This window comes from Falco rusticolus, chromosome 18 (assembly GCF_015220075.1).
Source record: "Falco rusticolus isolate bFalRus1 chromosome 18, bFalRus1.pri, whole genome shotgun sequence".
NCBI lineage: Eukaryota > Metazoa > Chordata > Aves > Falconiformes > Falconidae > Falco > Falco rusticolus.
The window spans coordinates 6,283,136-6,306,455 of record NC_051204.1 but is presented as its reverse complement, the minus strand read 5'-3'; the positions used below and the strand labels follow the sequence as shown (position 1 = coordinate 6,306,455).

The window sequence follows — 23,320 nt, the reverse complement described above, 5'->3', positions numbered from 1 at the left end:
AAATGGCAGCAGTGGCCGAGGGAAAAAAAAAAAAAAAAAAAAGTGGAGGGAGATTAATTTAGCAAGGACAAATGCAAAGCTCCCCATTTAGGCAGAAATAGCTGTACAATAAAAGAATAAAAAACTGATTTGACACCAGTGCTAAAAAAAAGATCTAGGAATTCTAGCTGAACATGAGTCAAATTCATGTTCTTCTAAGAAAGAGGAACAGGAAAACTGTAAGACAAAAACCCCAACAGTTCTACTGATCTGAACATCACATGCAGTTTGGGGCACTGCAGTTCAAGTAGGATACAAACAGCAATGAGTCAGTTAACAGAAGAATGAGAAAGATAAAAAAATCCAGAGTATGTGACTCAGAGGAAATACAGTTTTAGTCTAGAAGGACTAAGGAGCCACATAACCACCCTGACATTAGATTTTATAAATTTAAAGGGTATATATGAAGAAAAGTAAACCACAGTTTTAGGACAAAGTAGTGTTGGCTTTAACTACAGTCTAAAAATCCAGATTAGGCATCAGGGAAACAAGGAATGGGAGCAAAAAGCCTGCGTAAAGGAGGGGAACCTCCACCACTAGACAGGAACAGTCTTGAAGAAGCATCTGTAAAGAGAAGATAAAGGCAGACATGTCCTCAAACAGGAGGTGAATGAGGTACATTCCCAAGGTCCCCTTTAGCTCTGTTTTCTATGATTTTAGGTCACTCAATCTCAGGTTAACATGAAAGGCCAAAACCTGCAATTTTCCCTTCAGTAATATTGAAGAAACAGGATCATCCTTAACTATCCTGGCTAGTCCCGACATAACCTGGATGCAGCATTAATGACAGGCACGTGGAGCTTCCACTCACTGAGTACGGATAGGATGAATATGAGCAATGAGGAGGCTTAGATATGGAGGCCTTCAAAAAGCAGACTTGTATCCTAAAAACTGATACAAGCCACTGGATCTTCTGGGGAAGGTGTTGGACTGGAACATTTCCCTGCTTAACTTAAGCATGCAATGAGTAGCATCAGGCTGTGCTTTTCTCCTGGAAGGCTGTCCTCAGGGTAAGAACACACCAAGGAGAGCGAGCAAAATCTAAGCCAACCACCCGTACAAGAGCTGGCAGCATCCCTGTGCTGCCTACCCTCCATGCAGCAACCCAGGAGCCCATAAGCATGGGGAGTGTGTGGGTAAACAGAAGGATGTGTGGGCAAAGTATGCTCTTGCATCACCTCCCTTCTCTCCTAGTGACTATCTCTCTCCCCGTGAAGCGTGCCAGGGATAGCTCTTTCACAGTCTTGTTTGGCTCCTTTCCTTACCAGGGAGACCAAGGCAAAGCTGCATGCAGTGGAGAAAACTGCCCACTTCCAAAGAGCAGGCTGAGCCCCCTGGTAGGGCAGTGCTCTATTCATCCTGCTCTTCTTTTCATATCCTCAGAGAGCGGTGGGCTCAAAAAAGGAACACTAAGGACACAGCTTCCCCAGGACACCAGGCAGCTGAGCGACAGCTCTGTTCTGTACAAAGTCTTCTACTGAGGTCACCACCACACTAAGCACTTCTGCCATGGTAATTCAACACAACCCATACCTATCCTATGTGTTCTCCTTTCCTTAAAGACAGCATGGTGAAATATAATGTGTTGGTACAATTTAAAGAGTTTTAAGAGATTTACATATAAACGTTTTTGGCTTTCTTCTGAAAATCATCTCTGAAAGTAAGAAGGCTTACAAGGGTCTTTATTAACTCAGCAGTCTCCTACCAGCTCTCAGAACTGGCAGTTAGTTTGTGTGGGTGATGATTTTTCCTTCAGTTATAGAGGTTGGCTGTGCCATGGGAAGGCAGCTGTCATCGGCGCTCTTCACCTCAGCACTCAGGCATCATGTGTCAAACTATGAAGGTAGAAGCAGCCCTTTCTGAACTTCAAATCAGTGTTGAAGTAGGTTTGATGTGGTCATGGCAGCTATAACTGATGAGGAGTAGGAGTCTGCTGGATCTGATGCCTGCAATTTATAAGCTCTGTATTGTAATCTCTCAGTTGTACAGCAAGAACCAAAGGCCAGGTCATTCAGCTGCTAGATGAAGTCTCCTATGTGACTGGAAATAAAACATTTAGGGAAAGCATGGGATATACAGAGAACTCCCTGAATTACACCCAAACTTAGAAGCTATGAAGATTGGCAGTCGTGAAGGTGAATGGTCTGCAGTTCTCCCCATCCCTTCTTGCTAATACTCAGCTTGGGCCACTTCTCGAACCACGCAGTAAGTCACCCTTGAGGACAAACCTATCTCCTCAGTGCTAACAGAGTCACCAACATCAGAACAACGCTTGACCATGCCAGATCCGCCCTCAATATGCTATCTTGCATGTGATGCCAAGATGAATATAAATACTTTGATGAGGTTGATACCACAAATATTCCACATTTGATCAACAGAACTGCAACATCTTAACACCACAGGAATCAAATTGAAGAAGCCATTAGGAGCATGAAGTCAAGAAAGGGCATCCCACCCTTTTACCTCAAGGGAAGTGGTGTCACTTGTTTGTTACTGACATTACAGCATCCAGTTCACATCTATTCATTATTGCTTATACATAAACTCCTTTCACCACTGCAAGGCTGGCCGCCTGGGTTGTGATTCAGGTCTTTGCCATTCAAAAATGCAACAAACCTCAATACAAAACATCTGTGACTTCATGCCCAACACAAAGACGAGTGACTGTATCTGCATTTGGTATAAAAGGCAGAAGTCAAGACATTGCTTTTCTTTTGGAAAACAGAAATAGGAAGTTCCTGCACAGACAGGAGATCATCTATCAGTGCAATTACAGTGTAATTAAAGCCTCTCAGCAATGACAGCTACTAGGCTAAATTCTAAAGTAGATTATTCCATGCCTACAATCCCACCAGCCTCAGCTCTTAAGGGGGATAATTATACAGCTCCCATTATTGTACCATGAGGCTGTCAAGCCTGGGAGCTGCATTTTATAAATGGAAGAACTGAAATACAGAGACACAAAGGCCCCAGTTCTGAAAGCTGTTTAGATGCCTAATTGAAACTGATTTTTTTTTTCAAATCAAGCTGAACAATTTTTAAGTGTTAAAAAGACAACAAACCAATTTAAAAGTCACCCTAAACAAACTCCTCCTTGAGAGATTCCACCACCTCCACCACCCCTAGTTTACAGTTTCCCATTAGATAAGAGAAGGGATATGACAAATTTGTGCTGGATATGCCAAATCAGTCACAGTGATGACATTATAACTTACTAGAGATGAAACCTGTCAACCTGGATGGGAGAGGAGAGGTATGGAAGAAATAACAGTCAGACAAAAGGAGTTACGGAAAAGAGGAAAAAAGGGAAAGAGAAAAAAAGAATGCATGTCCAGAGAGAATTCCTGGAGAAGCTCATCATTTACAGCTGTGTCAGCCAAAGGACTCCCTATGTCAGTGTTTAAAAGAAAAGCCACCCAAAGTAATCCATCACAGAAAGACCAAATCGTCAAGAAAACAGCATGGGCAGTAAAACATGTGCTTGAGCAATGTTACACGGCAACTCTGTAAAGCTAGTTTTTGCTTTGGTTGGTTGGTTTGGGAAAAAAAAACCCAAACCCAAAACGTTTTTTTCTACCTACCAGAGGTTTCTGCCCAAAAGACTCTCAGCATAAGTCTGGAGAATTACAGTATGATTGAGATGCTGCTACTGATAAGCACCACTTCAACTCAGCATCCTCCAAAAATATATTTTCTGAGTCTTCATACTTGTATGGACATGTGTACACACAAGCTGAAGTTAAAACTGTATTTTTGAGTGGCTCCTGCAGTGCTAACACCACTTGTATGGTACTCACCCTAATAACCACACCATCTGCCCCTTTCTTCAGGGACCACAGAACTCTGCTTCGTCACTGAATTCTGGATTTAAAACAGAATACCAACCAAACAGAAATTTAAAGATGTTTTTTCTAAACACCGGAAAAGTTAAACAACCAACTAATGCTGCAGGTACTGTATTCACAGACTGTGAGCTTTGTTTCTGATATTATTGTTATTCCTGCCCACCAAATTAGCATTTTTGGAGACTATTCCTCCAAATTACAGGTTTAAAGATACTTTTTATACTGCCAAAAAACTTGCAGCATTCCAGGAAGGCCAAATGAGTATCAACGAAGTGCTCTTGGACTGCCATTCTGCTCAAGGACTGTAGAAACAGAGCACATAAATATGGTTTAAAGCAGTTTACAAAGAAACATTACGCAAGCAGGAACAGCCCAGGTGGAATGGGAGGCCAGGATGAGAAAAGCAGCACTCGCTGCACTTACATACTGGACACACTCTGGTAATGTCAATAAATCATCAGCCCAAACCACAACAAAATTCAAGCCTATCTTCATCTCATTTTCTAGAGAAACAGCTGACAAAAACATGAACTGATATTATCTCTCCCTACGAACCTTATTCCTCTGACATCCACAGACCACAGCAGCAAAGACCGCTTGTGCAACGCTGTTTTCAGAGAGCTGTTTTCATCAGCTGTTACCACAGGCTTCCCCCGAATAGTCCTGCAGGGTCCGAACTGCAGTTAGACACATAGTTGTTGTCACTGTTGATCCCCAGAAGTGCAACTCCAGTCCCAAGTTAAGCACGGGGAAAAATGGTAAGACAACCCAAGGGACGAATTATGGTACCCATAACTGGAACGAGTGGTATCCCCAAAAGAGACAGAAGTTTTACCAGCCCAGGAACAACAACTGTTCACCCACTCTCCAGCCCCCAGCAGAAGTAAGAGAGCTGAGACAAGTATCCAAACTGGCAGTGACTCAGAGGCAGAGCAGCCCATTTATTTGTGCATAACCAATAGCTAGCAAAGCACGGCCTGAACGCCCAGCTATTAGCTTGCTAATAACATGCACATATTATTAGCTGTACGAAAAGTCAACTCAAAAAGATCCTCAGGGTGGAATGGCCTAACAGAAGCATTATCTCTCTGCATGCTGTTCTACTGTTTGAAGTACACAATGATTGTGTTCAGGACCCTTATCTAAGCAACCTCTCCTTTCTAGGACACACCAAAATTTAGACCCTTTAAAGTAACATAAGCTTGGCTTCAGGATAGGTCACACCAATTTTTTTTTATTTAAGATGCAGGACAGCCAGATTCTCCACTAAAAATAGCCAAAGCTCAACTATGTAACTTAGTTTGCAAACTTAAGTACCTACAAACACTGTTCTGCGAGGAGCGTTAGCCCTGTACGTGTTCAAACAGCAGACTCCGAAGTGTGAACTTCACCCGCTTCGTTCCAGCCCTCTATCATGCTAAAGACTGACCATAAAACACTGCACAAGCAAGACAGCCTTTGGCTCCTTTCTGCTTGGCAAAAGTCCTTTTTAAGGCCCGACAAACACATCTGTTTAGCCAGAGCCTCCCCTTTAATGGAATCTGTAACTCTCTGGAAATACAAAGCTCTGAGACAATTTTCTCCATTGCTATTCAACAGAAAATCAGGAAAAACACATCTTTAATACAAGTTTCCCAATGGAAGTCTAGGGAAAGTAAAGAGTGGGAAAGGACTATAGAGAGAGACACACAGGAACCTCCTAGTGGTTAAACTTGACTTAGAAACAGTTCCTGGTTATGCCCTATCCTTGGAAAAGGCTGGCATTTGTGATAGAGATACCAGTGATAAATGGACTGAAACTAACTCATTTCACATAAGTCAGCCAGCCTTCAATGCTGAATTTTGGTACCTGTTGACTCAAGATGGATAATGGGCCATTTAAACTCTTCAGCTCCTGCTGTGAGTTGCAGGAATTGTTCAAACCACCACAGTGCATAGCATTCACTTAACTATTTTTACAAATACCAGGTGGCCTAGAATAACTTTTCCAATAAATAAGCAAATAAGTTTTTCCACAAATGCTTGCCGAGCCTCCCCGCCAACAGCTCCCAGCTATCCCGCCTTGATCACAGCCCTCCACTACAACACCACCAGCTGTTTCTGTCTGTATTGCTTGAAATGCCTCACTGCAGTGCTTCAGGTTCCCTACCCGTTTGGCTAGCCAAGACAGAACGTGAGTGCTCTGTATGGCAGAGAACTGCATTAACAACAAACAACATCAATCAGAATCTTTTTCCTTCCCCAACTACTCATTTTTACAACACACAAAGAAACCTCTCTGGGTTCTTGTCATCTCTATACCAAAGTTAAGTCAGGGCTAGCCAGCAAATTATTTGGAGGACTGACAGATCAGGTAAATCTTGACTCCTTGGAAAGTCAGACTAAAGGTTGCCCCTATCTGCCTTCCATCAGGGTCACAGCCACCCTCTTCAGCCTCAACAGCTCATCATCTGCCATCCAGGAAAGCTCCTCCCTGGCTCACAGGCAGTGGGGTAGGACCTCCTGCAATTCTACTTACGGTGCCAACCTAAAGTAAGACCTGACCTTCAACTGAGCTAACAAGGGGATCCCCTTAGTAGCACTTAGTCAAATAGTACTGGGGAGAGGTGTGGGGCTTCGTCACTCAGTCAGGAAGCTCAGCTAGCACCTCGAGACAGCCTTGGCTGGGCTTGCACACCATCCTGCAGATTTACTGCTGAAGATTAAATCCACTCCAGAACTAGAACTCAAAAATATAAAGCAAGCATGTTTTCATCTAATTCTGGAAAACATGAAGCAATATATTATATCTTGTAATATTCCTAGTGAGGATATCTTTCTCTTTCTGTGCACAGCCAGTACTGTATGACCATGCTCTGACCAATACAGCACCTATGAAGACACACTCATGTGGCTGCCACTCCAAGCAAAAATTCAACTACTGCTCTGCTCTTCACAGGGTCATCTTACTAGAATAAGGATCATCTTTCTACAAAGCTTTTCCTAGCCTTACCACATCTGTGTGCCTGTTCTCCCTCCAGATCTTGGGCCAGCAACACCTCCTTTGCTACCACAACTGCCAAGAAGATAGTCAGAACACATCGCCCTTTATTGCTTAATTATGCTAAATGCCAACGTACACCACTGCTCTGGGGTCACTATTCATCTCTGGTGGCCGCACACCCCTTCCACAACACTACCACAATGCCAGAAGCCCAGCAAGGTTACCCAGCATCAGTAAGACCCAAATATTTCTCAGTGATGTCTGCTCACACAAGGGATCACACTGCTCCCCTCATTCTGCCACTTGGCTGCACCATGTTCAAACCAACCACTTTCCCAGTTCATTCCCTTACCTACCTTTCTTTCACACAAAGTGCTGCTTGCCAGGGTAATACCTTCTACTATCAAACTTAATTACTTAGTCAAATAGAAAGTTTCACTTCTCACTCTCTGACAAAGGAAAGAGGAGGAAAGAATGAAATCACATAGGTCTGCTTCTATTTTCACAGAAGTCACTTGGCATTAAAAGCCAGAAAGAGAGAATCTCTCCACCGTGAAACTACATCCTCTGGGCCGTCTGCCAAAAGAGCTTTGTTAAAGATGATTATTTATTTGATATAGTAATTATTACCTAAGAGAGATTAGCTTTGCCAGAAGTGAAAGATACACTGGTCACAGAGGAAGCAAAAATCCATCCTCTTTATGCGGGGATGGCAGATAACTGTCTTACGAAGTCTTCACAGCTGCCAATTGACACAACCAAAGCTCATCTGCCATTCCTCAGCTCAGCTTTCTAACTGATGGCGATAGGAGGATGGCAGCCTCTCCACAGAGAAGCTACACCCTACTAATCAGAAGTTGGGAGTCAATTTTGAAACAGAAATATTTACCTTTGATGCCAGGTTGTCCACTAATGCAATCATGGAGTTCTTAAAAAGAGTAGCAGCTGTCAGAGGCCTCTTGGTTACCTCAGTGATGCTCAATTTACCTTCAGGCCACATCATCTTCAACACGGGATTAGAGCTAAAAGACAGTCTCTTTAATTGCACAGTCTAACAGCACTTCCACTACATTCAAAATTCAACAGCTTGCTTCTGTCCAGATCTACTGGTGTTTTCAGCCCAAAATTTATCAGCCAAACCAATATGACACTCCTGGGCAAAGTAACTCTTGCTCTTGAGCAACATATGGTTCAAGCTTATAACTGAATATTCTGGAAGAATAACAAGCGCATTCTCTTCTTCAGATAAAGATGTGCAGTAATGGGATAGTAAAAATCCTGCAGAAGTGATCTATCAAAAGCAGGGCCTGCCTTACTGACACAAACATAAGGAATGTAATCAAAACAGAAATGAGTAGGAACACAGTCCTCAACCTCCTCCCTTGAAACTTGGAACTGATTTCACACTGTATTTCTGCACCATTCTTTATATAAAAAATAATGTATACATTTCAGCTTATATTTTCATGAAGGGTTGAAAGTGAGGTAAAATGGCCATGATGGATGGCAAGAACTCTGGAACAGACAAAAGCTGAATGCAGTTACAGCAATTTAACAGCCAATCTATCACATGCTTTAATATGCTGTAAGTGGTCTTTGTGAATAGTCTTTACCAGAGACTTAACAGAAAACTGAGGCTAAATATAATAAAACCTCTGTACAGCAAATATTTTGCAGGTTTTTGGTTAATGTGAAGTCTTGAAAACAGGAACAGCAAGACTGTTCAAGGGAGTACACTGAGTAAACATAACAGGACTGTAAACTCAGTTAATAGTTGTACTAGCTCTGAAACCAGGTAAACTGTTGTCCATGCAGCTGCAGGCTATTTTATGCTGACTTCTGCCCCTGAGCAAAGTCTCTGAAAGGTTGAGATAGGCCACAGTTACACAAGAATTAGAACATGTTTAATGCCAGCCAGTTGAGGCACTTAGGTATACACACACATTTTGATAGGATTTCAAATTGGCTTGTCAAAGGCAATTTTTACTTGCCTAATTACTATTTAAAACACTCAACTACATGGCTTAAATTTTTCACGTCACTGCACATATGAAAAGGATTCAAATCTATTTGCCCATTTTGCCCCCTAGCCCTATATTCTCTTTCAAAACAGGGACTTCTAGCTGGGGTCAAGGATATCTGTTGTTGACCAAATGCTACTCAGCATCTTTAGCACTGATTAAGGAGACATCAGTAATGGTACATTTGCAACTGGTCCAATAACCTGGTTAATGGCAAATCAAGCAGCACAGGTAATCTCTGCACAGCTATCTTGATTGCACAACGAGTTGGTGTTGGTTGCAAAGACAGACTGTAAATTCAGTTAAATTAAAGGTTATATCAAAACAAAAACAACATATACAGAATAAGGACTTTATCCTGAAATATCAGACTAACAGTCTTTGGGTTACAGTAGACAGACAAAGATCAAATCCCAAAGCAATGTGTTTATTCACCAGCACTGCATGCACAGTAAAGATAGTATCAGTGAAAATATTTCTCTTCTAGCACCCGGTCTATAAACAAGGATTCTGACAGGTCAGATTTGAATTCACCTCATTAATAATTTTATTCCTACCTGTTGTACATGAGGCGCTTGAAGTCCTGAAATAAAGTGTCCTTGTTTTTGTCAATAAATCCAGTGACTGAGTAACTAAATAAATAAATTAAAAAAAAAAAAAAAAAGGAAAACAGTTAATTGCAAAGAAGCAAAGTCCTCCTCTGAGCTGCTAGTATCAGTGTGGAATCAGCATCCTTGCACTCCTACAGACACAGCAGATGCTAATCAGGAATCCAGCTCTGTTTCCCAACCTATCACTAACTAATTTGCTGCATGAGCACTGTGTGCGACTTAGATCCATCTGTCCAGGTTTCCACCTCCACTCCAGAAGCAACTTAAATCTAGGTTTAGAACTCTATCTGAACTATGCAGGTGAAGAGCATGTCAGCTGAGGCACCTAGCAGGACTTAAGCAAGTTGTAGATGGCCCAAATTCAAGAGTGACACTCATTACTTCTGCCTCCAAATTCAGAGCAGACGTTTGTGTTAAATCCTACAGAAGTTTTTGGTTTTTAATGTCTAGTCTGCCCTTCCCTTGGTATCAAGGAATATTCTCTAGTAGAAGAGTGCCTGAAATCAAGAGCAGCCTATAACCAGAGAGTAGGGAACTGTCTTGGGAATACACACACACACCCCCCAAAAGATTACCACTTCACAGTTTCAACTCTTCTTCAAGACAAGACAGACAACACTGTCCTCAGAAGTGCAGTATCTCCCCATTCACCCACTCCCACACAGTTGCTTCCTGAGCTTCAGATCTCTGCACTTGCACTGCAGGCACTGGGATCGAGAGCCCCACAAATCCCTGCACGAAGCCATCCTCAAATCCTGAACTACGTTATCTGTGAATATTTCCGCATTTCAGTTTTCTTTTATAAAGGTTTCCTGCAAACTGGCAACACAGAAGGTTCAACCCCTGATATGGCACCTTGTATCTTCTCCTCCAAAATGCTTTGAAATCAGGGATCTCTATCAGCAATTGCTCAACAAAGACTCCAGAACAAAAATCTAGCTGCACTGATTGGGCTCCAGTATGATCACGCTGGTTACCCTTGTAAATGAAAGGTAAATTTAATCCCAAGGCAAAAGAAATCCTAAATTATGTCTCTATTAACTCCCTTTAGATTCTGCTGACATGGGATGTCTACACAAATCCTAAACCATTAAATCACTCCAGTGATATTGCAGACAACAGCCTTCCCAATGAACAGTTTCTAACATACGTGCATCTTTTCCCTTCTACTTAATCTTCCTTCGTGTTATTGTCACATGCTGTTGACATTTTTGCAGGCTTCGGGTACAGAAAACTTTTCAACCTGAAAGGGGAAGGCTCCTTGCACTGATATTTGTTGCAGTTTAACCCTGTGTTTTCAGTCTGTTCAAAATGATTTGAGAATTTAAAGCCAGAGAGTTATATAATCATACTAAACAGATGTCTAAACCAGATTTTATTAGCTCAGCACAGCTTCCTTGCATAAACAGTGCTGGCTTCTCCCCCCCACACCCTTTTACTTTCCTGAAGCACTGCTGTCCTCTCATCTCCCCTCCCCATATTCTCCTTTTGTTTCAATTCCAAGTACAAAATCATATTCTGTAGAGCAAGTAACCAGCCTAAGATTTAACTGATAAGGAACGGCTGCACTCTGTAATTCTGGATGACAGCTATTCTGGTTCACACCAGAAGCAGCATTAAATCAGAATACTGTACCACTTCAAAGCTAGCTAAAAGACAAAAATAGAAGGTGCAACTTTATTTCTGAAAGAAACTTACATCACATCTCCAGCGTAGTGCTTGATTCGAAAGTCTCTGTCAAACTCCAGTGTTTTGTCAGTTGCACATAGCTAAAATAAATTCACATACATTAAAACATCACCTGTGGATTTTCAAGTTTCATGGAAAAGCAATATGCACTGGAAATAGAAATGGAAACTATAGACATTCCGCTTTATATGTGGATGTGAAATACAGTTATAACATTGCTTCATAATATTTTGTCATGGATGTATTACAAGAACACATATTTGTACAAAACCAAGTTGCAAGAGCCTACAGTTTTATTAAAAAATTGATACTATCTCAGAAACACCATTATGCAAAAAGAACACTTGTGCATGTAGAGTAACATTGCACCTAGGAATTAACATATGACTTTAAGTCTTCCTTTATATTTTTTTCCATTGCAGTATCACTCCTCAGCAAAGAAATAAAGCAATGAAGCAATCAAAATACGACAGTTGCAACAGCAATGCTTGTTCTGTCCCAAATCACTCTAGATATCTAACATCCCTCAGTGAGATCCACCCATAGCGGTCACCGCTCCAGCCCTCTGCTCTCAGCTCAGACATCCCATTACATTCCTTCACTACAAAGATGTCAAATGCCCACATGGCAGCCATTCAGTAGCAGTAGCCATAATGCACTCATCCCTTCAGGAAGAACAAAAGCCAAAAAATCCATCAGTTTCCGCTTAATTAAAAAAGGACAACAAGATCAAAATGAGGATTTTTTTAAAGCCAGAAGGGGCAGTTAGATGAATTAAGTCTTTGCAGGAAGCATGGGCATCATTTAAGAACACCAAGGGCTATGAGCAAATAACCACTATCCACCAGAAGTCCTGGGAAAACAAAAGAGGAAATAGCATAGTTAAACTGCAGGGCAGGAGAGATTATTAGAAGCAGAAAGATATCGTCCAAAAAACTTCACCTGTGTACAAGAGTAGAAAATAGATTAGCTCAAATGGACAGATGTAAAATAAAATAAAATATATTTAAAAAAAATAAATTACAAGGAGGAAACCAAAAAACCTGAATAACAAGGTATACAGAAGGTTACAAAGGTGTAAGTCGTCCAGCTTAGCAGGAGCAGGAAGCACACCAGGGTCTGCAGAGCTGATAGATGACCAAGGTGCAGCAGGAACACAGGGAAAACAAAGAAATGAGGCCATATCAGGAAAACAAATAATTTTTCTTTTTGCAGCTGTGTTCACCAGCAAGGGGCTATAGAGGATGTAATGCCTGTTTTTAACCACCTAAAACATTCATCTCAAACCAAGGTGTCAGCCCAAGAGGTATACAACAGGCAAAACCATAAAGGAATGAAATAACTGTTGCTACCACAACTGCGACATGGTTGGCTGCACAAGCTTCTCGCCTAAAACTCATCCAGTACTGGGGAGACTGGAAGGTGGCTTAACATGATCTTAGGTTGTTGGTTTGGTGTTTATTTTTTTTAAGGAGTGTTTCTCTCTGAGCTTTGTGTCTACTGGGCAAATCAGTTGAAATTAGTTAAAAACACCCAAACCAAAAAGTATATCAATACAGTTCATAGTCTGCTTGGGTTTCTGAGCCTTTCTACAAGGTCTCTTGCTAACTACTCCAAGAATTTAAGCTGCTAGGAAAGATAGGAGAAAGGGTCCTCACTGTTGGAAAGATGGGAACAGGAGTCCTGCAGGGAACTTTTGTTCTGAGGTCTACACTATAAACATCGTCTTAAATGAACTATCATCTGCGAGTAGTAGGAAGGTCAGCAAGTTTGTTTATGTTACCTAATTATTCAGGGAAGTAAAAGAACTGCAGGAAGACACAAGAGGCTAAAGCAACAGCAAAAAAGAGGAAATGAAAGTCAACGTATGATATACACAGAGAAAAGCCAAAGTTCATCGTAAATGATGGGCCCCATACTGTCCATTCCCAATCCAACAAGTACCTTAACTACCCTCCATCTCAAGAAGGACACAGGAGAACTGGAAGAGGCTTTAAGAAGGGCAAAAATGATTAACAATACTGACTGACCGCTATGGTAGGACAGGCCAAATGAACTAAACCTCTTCAGGTTAAGGAAGAAATGCCAGGAGACGATGGCAAATGACATGGAGGTGATGTACTGGAAGACACCATGAACTGTGTTTCACTGTTCAAGAACTAGGAGGCAACAGATATAATCTAAAAAGGAAAAGGGAGGAGGGATGGAAACAGGAAGGAGGGAACCCTTCATGTGAATATCTAAGCTGTGGAATTCTTTGCCACTTAAAAAAAGAAGGAAAAAAAAAAAAGGAAAGAAAAAAAACTATTAAGGACTTGATTGAGGAGGTTCCTGAACTGCACATCAGCAGCGACTGGGAGCATATCAAGTTATCATTACATGTTTGTCCTGCACTCTTCTCCCACATAGACATTCACTATTGCCTAGTTTCTTGGAAGATACTACACCAGATGGACTAGAATGGACCTTCTGACATTCTTCCCATCACAATCAGTTTGTTGAAATTGACACTTTCAAGTTCGAAGACTTAGGAATTCACAGACTGTCTATCACTGCACTTGGCCCTTTGAAAGTATAAGATCAATTGAAAAAATCAGAACTTGAAGAGATTGAGAAAATGAACCTGCGATGTTGAGACGTACTATCAGCACAGTTAGCATGTCTACAGATCTAGGTGAGCATCAGACAATTTGGAAGACAACCCATGCTCTAGGAACATAAAATTTTGTGACAAATACCTATAGTGGAAGTGTTTACCCATATTTTTTGTGGTTTATTTGGCTTTCACCAGGACAACCAAGCAGACAGCAGCAGATCAGACATGCAGTACACAAATTAGGACACTACTATTTAGGGCACAGCAGCCCCTTAGAGCTTATCCACATGGAGCCAGTGTGCAACACGCTCTACCAGGGAGCAGTGAAGCATTAGCTCAGTCTGAAAGATGGGAGCATTCCCATAACATGTCAGCACACATACTTTAACTCTTTAGGAACAGCTTTGATATACGCTGAACTTTATAGTGTGTGCACAGAACAACTGCAGTCTACAAAAGCAAATTGTGAAATGAAATCAGGTCCCTTGTTTTAATTCAAGCTAGAGAAGGCTGGCTTAGAAAGCTCAGGTTTCCTACAGCAGTTCTAGATGGAACTGATTAAGTATCTTGATACTGGTAAAGGACATCTGCGAAGATGCAAGAGGGGGAAAAATAATTATGATGCTGAGAGTTTTATGGATCATTTTTTTCAAGGCTATATTGATTTCAGCTAGAAATTAGCAAGCCAGAAAGATACATCATACCCTCCATAAACATTATTTATATAGCAGTATTCCTTGTTTCCCTCAGTCTGTGCAAATGCTTTTCTGACAATGCCACCCCCTACTGAGGAATGCTGCAACTGGCAATATTTTCTTTTAATGTTTCCTATGCTGTAAAGGGACTCCTGAAGTTAAGGACAATCTTTTTTTTTTTTTTTAAATTTTCATTTCATAGCTTCCCATATACTTTATGAAATTCAGTCCTCTTCCCTCACTGTACCAAAGGACTACCTGCTCTCTCCATGATAGAGCCATTTCACCTTAGCAGATGCGGGAAGGCCAGAACAGAAACGGAACTCCTTTCTCTACCAGCTTACACCCATTGCTAGACAGCTCCAGAAACTGGACCACTTCCCCCACCACCCCACTGCAGAGGATTGAAGACTCCATCCCCCTACACATCACTATGCACAATCATTAGTACTACTAAAGGAAGCAATTTGCATCAAAACATAGAAACTCAGACTAGGCTTCATGAAAATACTTGGGTTTGGGTAAGTTTACTCAGAACATGCTATGCCTAGCTCATCTACTGCTTATGCACGTAAAACCTAGGTTAACACAGAAAGCAAGACTCCCCCCATTGCTCCTTAGTGAGGATGGCAGATGAGATGTCAGGTGTGCTGCAGCTAAAGGGCACTTAAGGAAAGCCACATCTGGGAGGAAAAAGTGGTTATTTTCCTTTTGTCCTAGCCTCTACCCAAACAAGCCACATCCAGATCTATTGTCTATATTCAGCCTCCCTGAAGGCAGCCTTTAGCACATATCTTACACAACCATGCTAATTTTGTATTTCTGACCTACATAAAATATTGTGGCAGGGTGGGAGGGAGAAGGGGGGAAGCAGCTTTCCAAACGATGTATTTCAAACAACGTTTCTGAGTAGAGAGATGTCAATAAATTAAAGGCCTTTATCTGATTACTCAGTGTAAAAGGTTCTCACATTAATCAGGCTAGTGACTGTTTTTTCAATATGCTGCAAGTGAGGAATAAATAAAGCCTTTTAATTCGTACATTGTACCAAAACCAAAGCAAGTCGAGGGGCCTGGATGATCATAGGTACAATGAGATGAGCACGTTTTGTAGCCAATAATGATGAAAAAAAATAAATCACAGTGCTGTAATAATGCAGAAGTGTGAATAATTTCACTGTCACTATGCATTAGAGCAGCCTGGGAAGAATGTCACGTGGGTTGAAACTGCACATTGATTGGTTATAGATGACATCATGATACGGTCAAGGCAGGAGCTCATGCTTCTTTTATGCCTGGAATAAAACTGCTCGCGCATTGGACTACTTCAGCTCCCTCTGCCGGATACAGGGCCACCCAAGGCACGACCTAAACCCAGAGCAGGAAGCCTGCTCCGTAGTTGGGAGCTGCTGCTGCTCTCAGGCATTTCATTTCACATTTGATGGTAAAGATTCCAACCCCAGCCACCTTCCAAGTCTTTTTCCTCATTCCACTACACCTACAAAAATATGAAAGGTATCACACAAGAAAGGAAACAAGTTTTGAGGGTTCAGAGGAGTACGTACTTACCTTTCTGCTGGAGAAATGAGCATGCTTCCCTAGCTTGTTATTAAGAACCTCAAGGAACATCTCATCTGTAACTTTTCCCACATTCATGCAGGCATCATCCAGAATGGCAATGATCCCTTTGTGCTGCTGCTCTACCAGGTCAACAATGACCTGATTGTTAAAGTAATCAATCTGTAAAAAAAAAAAAAAACCAACAAAAAAAACCCGAACAGGTATATTTGTGACTTTGGCCAGTGAAAAAGGAGCACAGCAGTGTTGGCCACTGAATGGCACCCACTGTTCATAGGAGAAGCAATCAATTTTCAATATGCAGATCACCAATTCAAAATTAAGCAGGCTACTTCTCTACGACTAAACAGCAGAGAAGGTGATTTTTCAAACACCTCACATAAATCTCATGACCTCTGCTAAAAATCAGCTGCTACAGAAAGCACTTTAAAACATCTTTTACAATTCAGTTGTGCACAGTCACCACAGTGAAAACTGTGCATCTTATCCTTGGCATTCTGAAAGGAATTTGAACAGGAGAACTCAAAGATTTTTACACTTTAATATCTACAACTAGACAAAAATACATGAGCACTCAGAACAGAAACACACTGTGTGATGTGTGTGGCATCACAGAGATGCCACAGTATGTTTTAACTCAGATCTGGAGTCACTTATTTTCCCACACCACTGCAAATAAAGACATGTTGTGAGATAATTGGTTAGCTTCTTCCACAGCCTGATTTCCAGACAGCAAGTGTGACAGTACAGCTGGCACAGACACATATGTCCTATCAATTCCAACAGGCATTTACATGTGGTGCAACTTTAGATCTGGGACTTATGCTGGTACAGTGACCCCAAACCGACCTCTCCCTCCCCTGCCAAATAACTCACATGCTTCCAGGGAATTCCCTCTCGCTGGTATTCTTCCTGCTCCTGCTTTAGAACCAGCTGAATGAAGAGCTGCTGTAGTTTTTCATTGCAGTAATTGATGCAAAACTGCTCAAAACTGTAAAAACATAAGAAAAAAAGATGATGAGTTTTCTGGGAAAAGCAGAAGGCACAGCATTGTGCTTTAACAACATGGCTCACCTGTTATTGTCAAATATTTCAAAGCCATAGATATCCAGGACGCCAATGACTGTGTTTTTCCCATGTATTGTAGTGTCATAGTTCTTCACTTCAATCACATCATTGATGTGTGTTACAATCCAACAAAAAAGGCGCTCGTATATAGCCTGCCAGGAAACAAATACCAAGGAATTTTGCCTGCATCCGTCTCAGTTCTTTCTGGTAAATGCAACATGTGGTGCTACAAAGCTTAATTCAAGATGCTGCCCTAACTACACAAAAGCTACAGATAACATTCTGCTGAAAGTGAACAGCTACTGACATGAAGAAAATATTCTATGAAAATATTTTTTTCTTTCTTCAAAAAGTCATTTACACAAAGTCTAAATGCTGGTGAGGTCACTAGGTACAGCGGTTCCCCTCATTTGATTCCAGTCTGCTTTTCAGCTGCCTACTAACTTCCATTCCTAAGAATTACCTAACAATATTGAAGAGCAAGTGAGAGGTCAGTTATAGAAACCTAACAACCAAACACAATGGCAGTAAAATATTCCTGTTCAACTTTCATAAAGAAAATGTTCTGTAGGCACAGGTATCTTCAAAGTCTACGTGTTCAAAATGTACTGTGAAGCTGTGCAAACATACAATCTTAGGAAAAAAGCGTCAAGTTAATAATCAAGGATCTTCATAACTTCATCCGTTCTTCCCTTATCAATTGATTTCTTAGCTAAGGAAAGACAATTGTCATTCCTCCTGTCATCAGTATCCATCCTTAAGAAAAAAAAAAAAAAAGACAGCAGCACTTTGGGTTTCAGCCCAAGTTCTAGGTGTTACAGTTCCACTCTACTCTTTGAATTTAACTGCTAAATGAAGTCAAGAATCAGATCTTGCAAAAGATTCAGCCCTGTACAATGTATTCCTTCTGCAGATGCCAGCAAGCCAGGCTTGCAGCTCCCTCCCCTCTTTTGTGTGCCTCAAGCAATGCTGGTTGTTGTGCATGCTGTGTCATAACCAGGGAAGGGCAGGGATGGTGCTGCTCTGCAATCTCCATACAGAACACAGGGGTGCATACAGTCAGAAGTAAACCTGCATGAAGTCGAGGCTTCCTGTGTCTCAGCACGCACTATTCTCATTGATCCACCCAGGAATCCCACTAGGACCTGAGCACTGAAAAATGTGCAATTCTGAAAGCAATTCAATATCGAATGCCTTCCACAGGCATTGCATTCTCTGCTGCACTAAGTACAACTCAACCGACAGGCATAAGCAAAAGAAATGCGTCTGCATTACTGTCCCATATAAAATTGGATGCAAAGAAATTTAAACTCACTTTTGCAAAGGCATCTCTGCCATAGGTGGCTTCTTGTTCAGTATGTTGTTTATCAATGACATCCCGACCTGTAGCTACAGTTCGAAACAAAAGAGCCTTCTCCACCATGTCAGATTTTGTTGACAGCAAGTCTGCGATGATTGACACGACCTTGCCATTTTCTATCACAGGCGTATCACCATCCACAGAAAACTTCAGGTTCCCCTGAAATAAGTAATGAGAAACTAGATTTCTCAGTCTGTCATTTATTAATATGAATCAGTACACTCCAAGTTCACCCACATTCCACCTGCTATTCAAGTCAGTATATCTCCTAACACATTAGAACGGTGGGCCTTGCATTTCCATGTACCCACAAAGCCCCAACACCAGTGGCAGCAGCAAAGCCTGACCCAAAGTTAAGCATTGCTACTCAGTGTTCAGCTCTGCTTTTGGAAAAAAAGATTATATCAAACACTTCCAGAGGTTTAATCAAACACTGTCTCAAGATTCAGAGTCTAGTGATGGGAAATTACATCAAGTACACAAATGCTGGATGTAGCATTTCATCCTCACTGCAGCTCGCCATGGAAACACTATTCTTACAGCAATTCTTACTGTATGCTATTGCCCATGAAGGTAATGGAAATATTCTGGGGAAGCTGACAAGTCAGCACTGCTAATAAGACTGGACTGACAGCACACTACCCTAACAGATTTCTTACCGAATACCTGCAGCACCAGGATTACGTAGCAACACCACTGCAGGAGTGGGTGGTCACAACCCTGCCTGCATGGCCTGACCCTGCTCTGCCTCCATTCCTTCCCCAGCATCACGCCGGAGGAGAAAGAGCTGGGAAAAAGCAGCAGTTTTCTTTGCCACCCTCCTCCTGCCCACTTGTGGTGCCTCTCTCCTCAAGAGACGAGAGCTACAGGGACACTGCGCAAGGGAAGAGGCTCTGTGGTCCCAGGGGAATACTGGTGCAGGAGGGATTTCCTTCACAACAGAATACAGAGAATTAAGAGGTCTCCTGTATCTGGCTGTCCTCAAGCCTCCACCACGAAGTACCATCCCTCCAGCAAAACCACAGTGGTGATGGTGACTGTGAGGGCAAAAGGAGACAGAAGGATAGCATGGAGAGAGCTCCATTGCCAAACCCAAACAATTCCTTTTCAGAACATTTAGCAGCTCCCAGTGCTTAGTGGCACATCTGTTTTGGGATGTGGAATACGCAGGAACAAATGTGATCCTCTACCATTATTGCAGTGTCCTATTTCATTGAGGAGTTTCACTCACCACTGGAAGTTGTAAACTGTATACACTTCCAGCCAGCACATCTTCCAGCTACTTCTGCAGCAAGAAAGTTAGAGCTGCTGGAAGTACAAATATACTGCTTGACCCTTGCTGAAGAGCAACAGCCTAATCATACCTGCAGGCAGAGAAGAGAGCTTACCAAGTGAAGAATGGCTGCCACAATTTTGTAGACAGTCTGAATCTCCTCTTGCTTGAAGCCAATCACTTTCATGGCATCAGCTACCACTTTGAACTCCGCACCGTCACTGATGGAACACTGAGGGGAAAGAGATGTCTGGGACATGAGGTGCTTAATGGAAGTCAACTATGAGAAAGCAAAGCTTTTGCAATCCCATGAGAAATAGATTTGTTCTCTGCTATTTTTCAGATGCAAGACACTGTTGTGAGATTTCTCAGCTTATTCTAATGCCATGCCATATGCTTGTACACTGAACCCCACACTGAACACACATGTATACTAGCAGCAATGAGACACAGAAGTCCATCACAGCACGACTAAATAGTTCAATACTTTCCCAGTGGTATTTAACGTGAAAGTAGCAGCAATGCACTAAAAAAAAAAAAAAAATCAGAACAAGAGTTACAAGTAGTGCAGTCAGACCCTCTGAGCAGAAGCTGCAGAGCACCAGCAGTAAATTTCTGGTCATCATCTTTCTCAAGATGTGCCTACGTCTCCCTCCCCTCCCTATCATCTGGGTTTGTTTTCACCACAAATTTCTAGAGAGGCTGATAAAGGCATCTGAGAAAGTCTGTGGGTTTGTTTGCCAAAGAGCATCTCAAGAAAGCAAGCAGGAAATCAGGGAGCATTTTATCTGGACCCTGCCTCAGAGGGGCAACACTAGGGAAAACTCCAGACATATTTAAAGTGTTTAGGATCTTGTTGTCCTAAAAACTTTATTAATTTGTTTTCTCTTCTTTCCTGCTCAGATGCCCCCTTGTTGGCAAGTCAGACATGATGAATGCTTCAGTAACTGAAATAGACCTACTGTAAAAGAATTAGCCTTTATGGCTTTTTGATCCAGAAAGCAGCTTAAGTTTTACCCATTACGAAGCATGAAAAGTCTGTCACTGGTAATGGGTCCAATATCTGCCTTTACTAACAAAGGTGATGTGTCTCTGACTACATTTTATTGCTTTTTATAAGCAGACAACTGTAGTATGCACAAGTCCACACATACTTTGTCTTCTAGGGCCAGAAACTCTATATTAAAAATATATTTATATATATTGTATATTTATATATAAATTTATTTATATATATAAAAACATATGTATTATATATGTATATAACACTATATTAAAAATAGCAAATTGGTGTCACCTTCCCATTGGTCTCAGCTTCTGCTAGCTCAGCAATACTTAAGAGTATTTCAAGAAGCATTTATGATTTTAAGACATTACGTTTAACTCACTAACAACACGCTCACCTTTATCTGTGCTCCAGGACAGATATAGTTGTATGCAGATGCATCCTTCTGAAGATGCAGAGAATGTAACATCTGGTCAGACCCCCCCTGGAGGAGCTGTACAGAGAGTATTTTAAGAAACGGTGAATGAAAAAAGTAAATTCCTTCCGTTTTCTGTTTCTTATTCATCCACTTGACAAACAACATCAAAAAACATTAACGTACTGCTACAGAAGAATCAACTACAGTATCTGGAGTCCCAAGCACAACATATGCAAAATACATTGTTGGAGGGCTCTGACCACCAGAAAGTGGTTGCTTAAGTGACTGTCCTTTGGAGTGACACAATTGTTTAGCAAACAAGCCTGAACCTCTTCACAGACCAGACATTTACATCTGCGACATGCCACAGATGTGCCCTGGCAAGCACATTTACCTTCTCTGTTAAACACAAAGACTTTCCAATATGGAAGTGACACATTCATGAGAAAGGTGCTAACATGCTATCACAGAGTACTGAATAAGTGGGGAAAAAAATAAACAAATAATGTTTCCCTCACTGCAAAACTGAGAATAAAGGTTAAACTAATAGGCCAACCATTTCCCCCAAGGGACACACAGGGGAACCACCATGCAATATGGAAGACATTAAAAAGAACCACCACCCCCCTACAAGGAAAAAACTGAACTCGCTGTCATAAAATTACTTCCATATGGACTAAAGGCCTCAAGAGAAAATTGAGGGATTCGACTTATTACAAATAAACCAGAGAGTCAAAGTCCAATATTCCACCATATTTGTTTAGTTAGCCTCCTTTTAAGTTTACAAATGTGTTAATATGGGACTGCAGAATAGAAAAAAAATAAATCTTCTCATGCTCCTTCCCCAGACTAGGCCTCTCCAAAGAACTAAAGAACCTAAGATCACCCAAGATGCAACAACAAGGGAACCCTTTCCAAAACACACGAGAGGCTTTTGAAACCTTTTGCCTATCACGTCTGGGAAACCTGGGAAAAGTCATTTGCTTCAGCGAACTCATACTAACCTGGTAAAAAGAATGAAAGCTTCGTTCTCCCGGCTGTTGCACAATCACACGAGACTGGGTGGGAAGCAAAACACAAAGATAGGCATTTCTGGATGTGGATGGCCCTTCCCCAGCACTTCCCCTTAGACACTAATGCATGGGTTCACCACTGCTAGGACACCTCCAAATTAATCTTATCTTACAATAAGCCTGTTAGGAACATTATTAGCCAGGCGTGACCATGGAGTTTGAAGTCTATAATAAAAAAGACCAGCTTGCTTAACAGGTGCGATTCCTACTTCCAACCAGGAAATCCATGTGGCAACTACAGAATTGCTTTCATGGAAGAGTCAAAACTCCATTTTAGTTTAAGAGTCATTTAATCCCTGGAACTGAAAAACAGGATTCTGACTACAAATAAATGCTCCATGGGCCACAGTGAGGGCCCAGTAACCACTTCTACAACCCCAGGACAGGCCTACAAAAGGCACACAGCCACTGTACAAGTGAACACTCTGTTCTAACACAAGGGCATTGTTTTAGGGGGCAGGCAACAGCTCCATCTTCAGAGCACTCATTCAAAATCAGTAGCAAAAAAAAAAAAGTTAAATGCAGCCAACAAGCAACATATCCTTATTTTATTCTCTAAGTTGGAACTATGGAGAGTGATGAGGCATGTATCCTGCTGCAGTGCAAAGTCACTTTCTGTTAACTGCTTGTGTTTGGACCAGAACCTCAACTGCTTTCAAAACAGAAATAAATTTAACTTGGTAAAAGTCAAGAATATTAAATAAATGAACAGGATTTAAGTTACTGCAGCTGCAGCCCCATCCTCTTTTTTCATGGAAGTATCACATGTTAAACGTTTGGTTTTGCTGTTTTGTTTGTTAAAATAAAGTGTTTATTCTGAAAATAAACTCCAGGGAAATGAAGGGAAAAGTAAAAAAAAAAAAAAAAACACACACAAAAAAAGGATGTTAGCAGATGTGATCAAACATACAAATTAAAGCCAGACATGTGTGTCTCACATTTCTAGAACTGTTAATAGATCATGACCAGTTTCTCTACAGTTTTACATATTCCAATGTTTTCAGCCACCAGATAATGACATGAAAATATGCTTAGGATCACTTGGAATATATAAAAACAATGT

At 41.4% G+C, this 23,320-nt stretch overlaps 1 protein-coding gene across 4 annotated transcripts in view; it reads right to left on the bottom strand.

The window, feature by feature from the left end:
- Positions 1–23,320, bottom strand: part of MYO1D (myosin ID) — a 162,220-nt gene that overhangs the window by 98,358 nt on the left and 40,542 nt on the right. For all 4 annotated transcript variants that reach the window (XM_037411226.1, XM_037411227.1, XM_037411229.1 and 1 more), the window contains exons 5-14: positions 22,189–22,242; positions 21,164–21,259; positions 19,876–19,992; positions 18,443–18,646; positions 17,134–17,279; positions 16,936–17,050; positions 16,051–16,221; positions 11,201–11,271; positions 9,449–9,523; positions 7,760–7,892 (exon numbers count right to left, since the gene is read on the bottom strand). In XM_037411226.1, coding sequence (XP_037267123.1) covers positions 7,760–7,892; positions 9,449–9,523; positions 11,201–11,271; positions 16,051–16,221; positions 16,936–17,050; positions 17,134–17,279; positions 18,443–18,646; positions 19,876–19,992; positions 21,164–21,259; positions 22,189–22,242 — 1,182 coding nt within the window. The remainder of the gene's footprint in view (positions 1–7,759; positions 7,893–9,448; positions 9,524–11,200; positions 11,272–16,050; positions 16,222–16,935; positions 17,051–17,133; positions 17,280–18,442; positions 18,647–19,875; positions 19,993–21,163; positions 21,260–22,188; positions 22,243–23,320) is intronic.